Consider the following 12,968-nt stretch of genomic DNA (forward strand, 5'->3'; position numbering starts at 1 on the left):
TAGTGATCAGTGACAAGGTGCTGTACAAGGGTGACATGAATAACATATATATACATATATACATATATATATATATATATATATATATATATATATACACACACACACACACAATAAGAATAATATTTAGCACGTATATCCACAGTAAAATGCATAGACCCAAACAGGATATATTATTTTCTTGTTCTGGTGGAAGGAATTGTGTGGACTGATTACAACAGTAACGTTGACGTTTCGACTAACAGTAGTGCAGATTTTTTAAGCTTCCAGGGCGAGTCTTCATCAAGACAGAGGAACGGAGATGAGAGCCTAATAGCTTTAAGTATGTATCGCATTGAATTTATGCATTCATATTCCTGGGGGTGTCAGCCGACAGCTTAAACTCACATCAATGGATTGTGGTCTGTCTAAACATAGGGATCTATCTTCACCAGCCAGTGGAATAAATTACAGTAGGGGCACCATGGCAATCACCAAAGCTATTCAGAGTAGGGAGGAGATGTCCTCGTCCATCCGATTCCGCTGCGTGATAAACATCGTTCTTATTGTATATATGTGTTATTCATGTCACCCTAGTACAGAACCTGGTCACTGATCACTACCAGTCACCAACAGTACCACTAATCACTTGTTTAATCGTTGTTTGTGCTTCATGCTTTAAGCCAGCCATCTATTAATTTGTATATATAAAAGCATAAGTAAAGAAATGTATTTTTTGGCATAAGGTTTTTGTCTCCGGGTGTGTTGCTTTACCATATGATTAAAGCATAATTTCTTGAATGTATCAAGTACTGTATGCCAATCAGTTATTTTTCCCGACAAATACCATTGTTTTTCATTAGCATACCTACTCAGGTTCTGAGGGTTACTGGGTTACCCCATTATCTTAAATGGAGGTGGTCAGTGAGGTACTGGTTGATTAGTTCCGCTCAGATTTTGGCCGGGTATGGGAGGAGGGAGTTGGAAAGCATGGCTGGGTCAGCAGATGGGTTCTTGAGGAGGGTCATGAGGGTTGCATGTTTCTTGTGAATGTGGCTGAGTCGGTGGAGGTGGTGAGGATGGGTGTTAGTGATTCACTGGCATCCTTTGGTGAATGTGGGGTGAGAGCAAGGGTCAGATGGAGCCTCCGAGTGGATGGTCTTCATCGTAGCAGCAATTTCGACGTAGTGATTCTGCAGCAGGTGCTCGACTCTATGAGCTATCTAATAAACTGCAGGCCAGCCCAAAACATCACAAGTCAGCTTCTTGCTGCTCAATCTGACAGCACACTTCTCGCACTTGCGACTTCAGGGATGGTGTGTCAGATGTCAGACGTGGACAAAGATGTCATGCGTGGGGGGCCATGTAAACTTACTCAAAGCACAGGATGTCTACGAATATAAATGCCACTCAAGGCAGAGCATCCCTATAACCTACTGAGGATACAACCGCTTCAGCCTTTAACACCTTCCATGCAGATGACGGAACCACTCCGTCACCAGCCTCGGACGCGCTGTGCTGGTGACTGAGTGGTTCCGTCACGGCCCGGCCGCCTGCGCGGTGCTGATTTCGCGCCTGCGCGGCGCGTTCTATTGAGCGGGCGGGCCCGTGACGGAACCACTCCGTCACAAGCACAGCGCGCCCGAGTCTCGTGACGGAGCGGTTCCGTCACGAGCATGGAAGCGCTACGCGGAACCCCCCTCCCCCTAGCGCTGTGGCGGAATTACCGCCGCAGCCAAGGGGTTAACTACAGAAAGCACGGACCCCTTAACTGTTAGATATTGGTTTCTTCCACTTTCATTTAACAGAAGGTTACGTTGTTGCGAGGGAGCAGGGGTGCCTGGACACGTTTCAACTGCATGAGGTGTGCACCTCAGCTAGCATAGCAGGCTCTGTTCAAACAATAACATAACACTAAAAATATGTATTTGGGAAACACAGAATTTACCCACAAGATGGTCCCTTGACGCACTTACAGGTAACGGATGTTTATTGTTACTCAACTTAATGGTAATTTTATGGACCTCTAAAGGAGGAAAACTAGATTCTTTACCACGGGTCAAATAAAGGTGCCCAGAATCGATGGCTTAGGCCGCTGCGCCAAGACACCACCAATACCCCAATGAAGGGCAGACTACGGAGAACTGCACTCGCAGCAAGAGTACCATGGTGCCAAGGGTGGGTCGAGGGTCAAGGAGCCTGGGACATTGTATACACTGAAGAGCCATATTCTTGTGAATGTGTTTATTATCTTAGGTGATGAGTGTTCACGCGCCGCACCACAGGTTCTAAGATACTGCTGGACATTGACAGAAGTCAAACAGTCAACTCAGACCCTGCATCTGTGGACAAACACAGCAAGTACCAAGAGGCACCAGTGTGCTTTGGAGTAAAGAGCCTCCTGACTTGCAAGTCAAGATTATTATTTTTTTTTTTAAAATGGCTTGCCACACATTTAGCAGCAACTCAGTACGAATATGGAATGGGGCTTGTGTTGTTCCTTTCACTGCGGACCTTATTCTCTCAAATGCATGGCGTAGCAGGGTTTGTCATTTGTTCCAAATTCTTTGTAAAATTGTTAGCAATGTAATTTTATGTTTCTTTTTTTCTACAATATTCCGGTGCGCTTTGTGCATGCTTCAGGCGATAAAAAGTTATTTATCAGCGCTTTGTAAAGCGAGGAGTGTCCTTTATTTTTAGGTCTCACCTGCGTGGGCTGCGCATGTGCAGTCTCGCTGGCGAGATTTTATGTTTTTGAGGGCTTTCATGTATTGGGCTTTAAGCCCCACCCCTCTTTCCCATTGGGCGGTGTCCCCGTTTATGCTAAACGGTGGCCAGCCATTGGGAAAGAGCTTTTGGTGACGTGGACTTTTCTCTCTTTCTGCTGTCCCACTTGGACTGTCTCGCCTGCTTTTCTTCTGAAGTAAAAGGTTTCTTATCTTTATGTGGCCAAACACATGGCCCCATAAAGATAAGAAACCTTTTGTATAGTATTAACTTAATAAAAGGCAAGACCTATTGCATTTTTTATGCTGGTTTATAATGCTTTGGACGGATGTCAGGTGTAGCAGAAACTAAATAAAAAGAAGCGGAGGGTGGGTGACTAGAGTCAAACAGAAGGAGATAGAAACGGTCAGTTCAGCGATCACACATGGGAGACACTGCATTTAGAGACCTGAGTTCAGTTTTAAGACTTTTCCTGAATCAGAGATAGTTTGGTCCAGTTCCGACTTGGGGAAACGGGCATTCCAGACTTTGGGGTACAACACTCCCTGGGACTGCCTACCATATTTTACACAGATTCCCCGATGCCTCCATTTTTATTTATTCTCTTTCCCCAGGAAAGGCACCCCAAAACACTTCATGAAGGCTGTCTCCATCGAAAGCTCTAAAACAAGGATGCTTGTGAAGCTTATTCCACACCGATTGTTTTGTGCTCAGCTGTGGCTAGGCGATACTTGAAGCAGAGACTGCCTATGTCTAACAAGCATTGGCAAAGCCAAGAGATTTCGCCTTTGTGATTTATTGGTTTTGAGGTTGCTGAGCATTGAGGCATGCACACCATGTATGTGCCTGCCTGCAAAATTATGTAGGTGCTTTTTTATTCTTTTAGTTATTAATCGAGTTGAATCGGTAACTACCAACAAAAGACACCCTAAAGCCTTTTTTTTTTTAAAGTGAGTGTGGGAAATAGAAGTCACGGAGTGGCAGTAGGACACGGGTAAGGATTGAACACAGAAGCAACACGGGAAGACTGGGGAAGGCGGGAGAAATGGGAAAGCAAAAAGTGAGTTGTAGGAAACAACAATGGGGAGAGAGCGTGAAGAAGGGCGTCTGTGGTGGAAGGAACACGGACGGCACGGGAGGCAACGGGGAGAAGACAGAGGTGACAGAGCAACTTGAGTGCTGGGGGAGAGAAGTACACTAGGGAGATAGCTCAAAAACTAATGCAGTCTTGAGGAGAGCTTAACACGAAAGAAAAAGTTAGGGCTTGAAATGCGAGCAGTGGAAGCAGAAAAGCTAACCAACCAAAGAGACGGTAAAGAAGCAATGCTCCATGGCCGGGACAAACACAAGACTGATAAGCTGGGACACGAATAAGAAGCAAGTAAATGAGTGACAGGAAAGACAACCAATGGAAAGCAGCAGGCATGTTCACAACAGATGGAGCATGGTGTAATTTCAACCACCATGACCTTGGAAATGTTGCTAGTATTCAACACATAATTGCTCACTGTGTATTAGGGCAATAGCTTGATTTTACTAGTGCTTCAGCAGGTTATGATCGGTGTAATCGGATTGTTCTAGAACACTCCTGCAGGGCAGTCTTTTGCCTCCTAGTTTTGGAACTCCAAATATCAGAAAACCTATTGGCGACAATGTTGGAAGGCTTAAACACTTCTTACTCAGAATTTTCCCCACTGTGCAGGAGATTCTCCTGTTTCCCAAACCTTCAGCAGAGGCCACTCCCAGCTGTGAGCTACAGAACTAAGTTCCGGGTCTAGCCCCATTGCCCATATTCAGGGGGTGAGTGTTTTTAGCCAAAGGCTCTTCACAAAAAAGAACCATTCTGTATGGATGGGTGAGGTTGTGCTCCTCGCTACTGACTATTTCTGATGTCTTATCCCAAGGGAAGCTATTAATCCCACAACAAACAAAAGTAATTAAGTATGTTTGAGTTCAAAGTTAACACTTGTGAGCAAAAGACCATAATTTGTGAATAAGTTATGAGCAAATGGAATGTTCTAGGTAAAATGCATTGTAAATAAAAGGCATCTACAGCCGGTAATGCAAAGAAATAAAATAAAAACGTTATCTTACCCTGTGAATTCCAATCAGCCGAAGTCTTGCCACCTATAGAAACAGAAAAGGAAAAAACATTGTAAATAGATTACAAGGTGATCGCATCCTATGAAAGACATCTCTGCAGAGAATTAACACTTAATGTGATAAGACTTATCTCCAGGCAAATCTATGAACACAAAACACACAAATGTTGATGGGAAGATGCTTGAAATAAAATCGAACCACTGGCAATTGCTTTTCGTAGCATCCTAACCCTTTGTTCTTTTGCCCACTATATCCCCCTCAGATAAGACCCAGACATATGCAAATCAGACTTGACCCTTCTCCAACAGGAACAGTCCATCCAAAAACACCAAGCCAGGTCCTTCTTTAACTGGAATACAAGCAACCCAGGAAAGGTCATGCCCTAATTAGGGCTATTCAGTTGAGTGAAGCTTGCACTGGGGTGCGGCCCCTTGTAAATACCAGTGTCGGAGATTAATTCACGTATTCCATATATCACTTTTTGTATACTTTAATAAGTCACCCTAAAAAGACTGGTATGCCCAGATGTGGGTCATGTGCCCACTGGAACTAAGCTATGCCTGCAGAGGCCTCATAAGGGCGACACCGGTCCTGGGTTGCTCAAGTTCCGGTTCTGGGAAGACCTGGCTTGGCAGTTCGGGCTGGACTGTTCCTATTGCAGCAGGGTCAAGACTGATTTACATATGGCTGGGTCCAAACTGAGGTGCTGTGGTGTGCCAAATAACGATTGATTGGGAAGCAGCCCAGAGTAATTACCAGTGGCTAAGATTATGTTAAACATTCCACCCATCACTTTTTGTATACTTAAAACATATGAACACAAACATACGTACAGGAGACTTCAAATATTTTTTGGGTAAATGAAAACTGCAACATAATTAACATTGTTTTTCAGTAATTGAAATGAGACCGTGATGGAAGTGGTACTACATCTGTACTAAGAGCTTCACAGGAAAGTTACATAAAAGAAAAGAACTTGCACGCAACATAGTACAGATAAAAGACTAATTTGAGAGAACAGAGCACTAAGTAATCAGATTGTATTTTGGCATTACGTATCTCACTCCCAGCTGTTCTCCTTTCAAAGCCTATCCCCCGCCCCCACACTCCCCTCCAACGCCAAGTTCCTTTTGGAAAAACTCAGGGATTTGGTGCTGTCTGAAAGTAGGACCCCATTTAGTATTGAAAAACCAAAGGAAATGATGGACGGAGCGTTGACAATACAAGCACTCACCCCCAGTCAACTGATCTGGGTTTAATCCATCCCCGTTCTTTAGCCCACTCTGCCACCCCAGTTCAGACATGGCCATATGCAAATCAGTCTGACCCTGTGCCTCATGGGAACAGTCCAGCCCGAACTGCCAAGCCATGCCTTCCCTGGACCGGAAACAAGCTTCCGAGGACCGGTTTCTGGCATTTCAGCCGTCTTCAGCCCGGCTTGCTTGAATCCAGTGGCAAAGTGAGCAAGGGACACATGTCTGAGCATACCCTGCCAACCCAGATCAGTTGCCTGGGGGTGAGTGTTTGATTTGCTCAAACGCTCCGTCCATCATCCCCTTTTGTATCGCCCCATTTAGTACTGTGCAGCTACCGAGGAACCGCAGCAGGCTCCTCGAAAAAAAATCTGTGGTCTTTAAACTGATGCCGAGCTCGGTTTGTGGCAAATGTGATCTGTAATGCCAAAAATTGCATATTTCAATCATACCAAATGCTACATACTAAGAGCAAGCAAAAGGGATGAAAGGGTTTCCTAAAAAAAAATGTAGACTAAAGCTGATATTCAGTTTCCTTTCTCTAATTATCTTATCAAGCATATGAGATGTACGCATAAGAGATTTAACGCATTACAAGTGAGGGATACATTTCAAGTCAGATCAGGAAGGGCATTTTGAAAGAAAAAGCCTCACATTAAGCCACGTTTACTGATAATCTAGAATATAAAACTAAAAACACTTTCTGAAGTTGCAAAAAGGACTAATTTATTTTGTGGGCAGGGGGGCTCGTTTATTTCATTTATTTTTTACCTAAAACCGATGTTCGTTGGTACTTTTCATTTCCTCGTGCTAACCCGTTTAACATTTTAAACATTGCAAGGAGCTCAATTTTACTTTTTCAAATCATAATCTTCTAAGTGCATCTGCAAAATTGTATTGGTTTTCAGAATGCGTTTGTGACCTTGCTGAAAAAGTTTCTGTTCTCTTTACCACTTACCTGTGTCCCTCTAGAAATATATTTGTGTCCCCTAGGAGTACCGTCTATACACTATAAGGAGCATTGCTCTGAAGGAAAATGTACATCTATAGTCAGACCATCGCCACTGGGAATCACCCACCAGAAGGGTAAGATACTTCAGTGTAGTTATTTAATAGCCTCTGCAGAGATTTATGTAACTATCATGTCACCAATTCAACAACACGAATGGCAGACACAGACTCGACTTTTTGAGGCTGTCGGGTGTTACTTTTACTGAACTTCTTTAATCACTCGAGCGTCTAAATATGACCTCCATGCGTCCTTCGTTGTCAGCAAGCACGTCTCAAAGTCTGGGCTGCCATAAGATCACCAGTTACTATAATTTTAACAGCTACCAAGAACTATAACATTTGTTAAAGGCCCTGAAACTGCAGTATAGTTGCTGGCTGCAGACAAGGGCTTTTAATAACCAGTAATCCTTGAGGCAGACAGGCCATAACGATATTAAAACAGTTCATCAAATCAGAATAAAAGGTTCTAAATTAAAAAGGGAGACACAGGAAGACAAAAATCGGAATTTTGGAGCAAAGGGACGTTGTTGTGCCTGAGCCCCATCCTTGCATTCATTGGGACTCTACATTCCTGGGGCGCATTACGTACAACTACCAAATTCCGCATGCTTCGGCTCAGGATCCTTAATCCTGGTAATTTGGAAGGCGTTAGCACAACCTTTCAGGCTCCTCCATTGAAACGCCCTTTGCACCTCATCGCATGTACGGATGCAGCTGTGCACGCGGGGTCAAAGCAGCCAGGACCGAGGGCAGGTAGGTAGGTGGTCATACAGGGGCTGCATGAATACAAACTGTAGCCTGGCCAATCTGAGACCGACACTGAATAGAGAGCTTTGCAGCAAAAACAGTATCTGCCATACCCCGTCTAAACACAAGGTGGCGGTGCTGCATAACAGTTTATCCGATGCCACCAGGAACAACAGGGGTTGAGGAAGGTGTGCGACATGGCAGGAGGAGGGAAGAAGTGAGGAAGAGGAGAAAGGAGGAGCGAAACCCCGAAAAACAAAGACAACAAGTGTGAAGGAACAAGGAAGGAAACACGTAAACTTTGTGTAAGAAAGGATTAGGAAAGCCATGATGAGTGAAGAAAGAGCAGGAGTGAGTGTGGCTGGTACAGAGGCCGGAAGAGCAATGAAGGAGCAGGCAGAGGAGACGAGCGGTCTGATGCAATCAACCCTTCCCAGCAGCTACAGGAAGTGCAGAGCCGGGGCTGCCTGCTTTCCCACAGTGACTGCAGTCTCCCCTCCCCCAAGGGTCAGAGGCCGCTGAAAGACACCAGCATTACATTACCCCGGGCAGGCGCTGCACCACCCCGGGCAGGCGCTACATTGCCCCGGGCAGGCGCTGCATCCCCAGCTTCCCGGGCTGTTGAAAGACAGAAGCACCATAGCATCCCAGGGTACTGGGGCCCTGTTTACTTCCGCCAAAACAGTGAAGGGTCAAACACGCATGTATTTATGCGTTTTGATATAGCGCGCACAGGCGTCAGAGCGCTTTACAACAGTGAAGTAAATTACAAAAGGAATTAGGAGGAGAAACACGAATACTGCATCGCAGCCCCACGTGACCGAGCAACGCCACCCTACACAGGGGGAAGCCCCCATTTCCACCGCAGTGGCAGCCCACACAGGCCTAACATCGGACACGTTACAGGGGAAGGGCTGCGGTAATAACCCTCACGTGGCCTTAAACACCCGAGCCCCTGCTGGGTAAGGCCAACAGATGACATCACGTCACCTCCGACCCCTGCGTCCTGGCTTCGAACCGCTCATCCTCCGAGCAGACTGACTGACTGACTGAAATGCTTATAAAGCGCACGAATGCCGCGGCGTCTTGGCGCTGTAAACCAAAAGAAAAGGCAGCTTACGTCACCCAAAGACTTCAGCAAAGGAGATAATAAACAAGCCTCCAGCCTGTGTTCAGTGCCCCCTCCTGAGTGCCAAAAGCACTTTAACTACCACAGGAGTGCCAGCAGGGGACTCCGATATGGCACTCGAAATGTGCCTTCCTGCATCAGAGTGCCTTCCAAACTTTGATTTCGGTGAAGGTTTAATCTAGGCAAGTCTTAAGTACCCGAAAGAGGTTCCCCGAGTTATCAGTTGTTAACAGAGTGTGACGTAGAAATCCATCTGCCTTGTTGTGGTATAAAATAAAGATAGGATTCACTGCAGTTCTATTTACTGTAGCTCACCTCATTATCAGGTTCATGATTTGTTTCAAAGAAGTTTTTACGGGAGAGACCCACCAACCAAGGGACTGGGTACCAATGTAATCAACAAAAAAGAAATCCCTTGGAAAACACTATTAGAAAAGGTTAAACTTCAAGCATACTTCACTCACACTGGTGTCAGCAACTCAGAATGACCCAAGTCTATACATTCTAAAACCAACCTAAATTAAAACAAGATTTTTGCAGGAAAAGACTAATTTAAGAAAATGCTAGTACAATTTTATTGATACAAACATGAATAAATAAAACACTATTAAAAAGATATATGTTTCTGTACATACACAATTTATCAACACATTAACAAATATTCATCAGAGACAAAAGAGGTGCATCATAAGAGAAACATCATGAATTACTAATCCGATTAGAATCTAAATGTTGTGTCCCATTATTTTTTATAAAAATGGCACCGTCATGGTTCCTCGGATTTAGTTCAATGAAAAATGCGTTTTAATGTGTTGATAAATTGTGTATCTACAGGAACATATATATCTTTTTAATACAGTGTTTTATTTATTCATGTTTGTATCAATACAATTGTACTAGTATTTTCTCAAATTAGTCTTTTCCTGCAAAAATTTTGTTTTAATTTAGGTTTGTTTTAGAATGTATAGACTTGGGTCATTCGGAGTGTGACACCAGTGTGAGTGAAGTATGCTTGAAGTTTAACCTTTTCTAATCTTGATTTGTTCGCCTCCATATTCCACTTCTCAAAATACTCAGATTGCTACCTAGACAGTTAAACAAGCATTAGCAAAGCCAATTGGCTTGAATTGTCGGTCAGCTTTTTGGCTGTGATAATGACCCTATTGTGTTGTCAAAACTTTTTGCAAAACGGTGTTGTTGGGGAAGCTGCTGGGCCCTCGTCAGTCTTAAAATAAGTAAAGATATCTAAAAGCAAAAACATGTTTTGGGCGCCATAGCAGCCCGTGGCACTACGCTGGCATGGATGTGCTGCTTGCGAAAGGGCAGAATGCCGTCACTCACAGTGAAATCAACAAAATGGTTTAAGTGGGCGGTATGCTGTAGAGGGCATTAGAAAATTGTAAATGTCAGAATAACAGACCAATGGACCAGGTACTTGCTTAAAGCTCCTATAGGCAAGTATATTATACATACAGACTGCGGGCCTGTCACAGGACAGCAGTCCCTGCAGTGTCCGTCTTCTCTGTTGCGCTCAGTGATGCGACTGCGGTTACTGTGGACCTGAGCGGCCCCTCTGCACACTTTAGTAACTCAGGGGAAGACCGAGATAGTATACTACAAATAGTATTCTACCTCCCCTGTGCTTACGTTTATCCTTTTTTTCCACCAAGGAAGAGACATTCTGACGTGTAGAATGATGTTATGTTAAAGGTATTTATTGAGCGCACGGTTTCATGGCGCTAAGGTCCAGGGAGTGCTGCCGCTAAGTGGTATTGTGACAGAGTGAGTTACCGTGGCGTGATGCTCATTTATTGAAGACAGGATGGCGGGTGGGGCTCCATTTGCTGAAGGGCACTGGAGATTTAAAGATGGCGCCCACCCTCGCCCTCGGTGTTTTGAGAGGCTGTCTCCTTCCAAGGAGGGATTCCAATCTCAGTGCTGCCGCTTATTTAGTGTGTAACCTTTGCCCCTCGGCACTGTCACTTTCCCTCAATCTGCTCAACCAACACCCCCTCCCTTCAACCCCAGATCTACCCCTCTAAAAGCAAGGGTCAACTGGGTGAGAGGGCTCTCTGACCTTTGACCTCCAAGAGATACTGAAGCAGCAATAAAAGAAGACAGATGACATCGAGTGTGGCGGGGTGAGCTCCAGCAAACCCCGCCCACAGATTACATCATTTGTAAACATTGCGGTAAAGAGCACGGTTTCGCTTTAGATCTAATAAACACCAAGGGATGCCAGGGCAGGGGTGACACCTCTCTGAGCATGAGTAATATTGGCTCGGTCTCTAGCGTTGGGAGGCCTTTGGTAGCCATGTGCTCTATTAGTGTTTATTCATTCATTCATAAATTCAACACGGCAAACATTACCACAAGATGGGGATTCTGAAGTCTGCACGCGTCCCAACGACCAATCAACTTATTGTGTTCTTGGGTTGGAAGTTCAGCAGTTTGAAGCCACCGCCTTCAGGGACATCTCAACTAGAGGTGGGCGGAATTTGCGTAATCGCGTTACGTAAATCTCTGAAAAACTGTAAAAAAATCTCAGCGTACACGCCGAAATTCCGCAAACACGAGGAAATGTTTGTTCTCGGTGCTTTTTTCCTGTTCGCAATTGCTGTTTGCGTGCTCGGGGGGGGGGGGGGGTGGGGGGGGGAAATATCTCGCAAACATGAATTTTGAGAACGTGAACAAGCAAAATATTTCACGAAGTCGCAGAAAGCAGAATTTTGGGCAATTTTGCGTTCTCCGTGGAACGCAAAATGACCCAAATTCCACGAGCGGAACGGAATTTACCGCCCAGGCCTAATCTCAACCAAAGTAGCCTCTATTCACTAGGTTCCCATTACAGGGTAGTCTCATTCTTAGGTCTTGCCCATTTGACAGCAGAAAATGTCTGGTTGCGAAAAAGACCTATTGTGAACTTGTTGGCTTTATTGTCACATGCTCGCTTCTCATGTGATGGCTTACTTCCTCTTGCGTTTGTTTCACCCCTGAAGCAGTCTCTTTACGACCCTTTTGATTGGCTGACTTGTATCCTTCCACGCTCACATTTAAAATTCAGCGCTTCATGAGTGCGCATGTGTTTTCTAGCTCTCCCCCCATGAGAGCGCATGATTTTTCTAGCTCACTCCCTGGTGCGCAGCTTCCTCGCCTCAAATATTAGCCTGCCCCTCCCCCCTGGCCCACGCGCTTTGTTGCTTCACACCCCTCCTTGCTTGCCTGTAAAAGGACAACAGAAGGACTATTCCTGCCGGTGTGGGGCTCTTGAGCAGACTTTAAGGGTTGTATTGTTTTTATCTCCTGCATTCCACATATTGCATGAAAGCACAAACTACGGCACAGAAAGGCCTGTACGGTGCTGGGGGAAAAGGACATCTTCTGCATTCACTCAGAAGGGGGTTTGAGCAGTGAAGGAGGCAGAAGGTGTACTTAGTATGACAATTCTTCTGCAACCCCATACATTGGCTCAGTGTGCTCCTAGAGAGAACCAAGTGGGTCAATTTTGTTATAGGTAAATTAGACCTGGTCAGGCATTTCCATTTACATTCTTACACTAAATTTTTTTTTTTTAATTCTGTTCAGAGTTTCCAAAGTGAAAAGTATTTGAGAAACAAACCAAAGCATGTATAAAGGCTGAAGCACTGACTTCAATGTAGAGTTTTTGGATACCAAAGGTTTGCTTTTCCTACAGTACTTAGATTTTTTTAATTTTCCTTTTTATAAAACACTTTACTGACAAACATTGGCAAAGCCGACAGCTCAGCACTAGCATTATAAAGTAGATACCTTGGCTGTGCCTACGCTTGTAAGAACTGGCATTAGCAAAGACCTTTTGATTTTACTAAAATTATAGGTATAATACCAAAGTGAAACCATCTGCTACAGAGTCTCAAAAGCATCAACGCCCTGCTGGCCCGTCCCCATCAGGCACCACTGTAGAGCATCCTTCCTAAATGATTCCTGTCTCCTCAGTGGCCATTGCCAAAGTGCCAAATGCCGCCTGGTACCCTGAGAAC

General features: G+C 44.7%; 1 protein-coding gene across 1 annotated transcript in view; it reads right to left on the reverse strand.

The window, feature by feature from the left end:
* The window catches only part of SUSD6 (sushi domain containing 6), a 160,547-nt gene that overhangs the window by 19,126 nt on the left and 128,453 nt on the right, over positions 1-12,968 (reverse strand). The window contains exon 3 of the mRNA XM_078659452.1: positions 4,801-4,833. Within this exon, the coding sequence (XP_078515578.1) occupies positions 4,801-4,833 (33 nt within the window). The remainder of the gene's footprint in view (positions 1-4,800; positions 4,834-12,968) is intronic.

The sequence above is a fragment of the Lissotriton helveticus genome, chromosome 9 (genome assembly GCF_964261635.1).
Source record: "Lissotriton helveticus chromosome 9, aLisHel1.1, whole genome shotgun sequence".
NCBI lineage: Eukaryota > Metazoa > Chordata > Amphibia > Caudata > Salamandridae > Lissotriton > Lissotriton helveticus.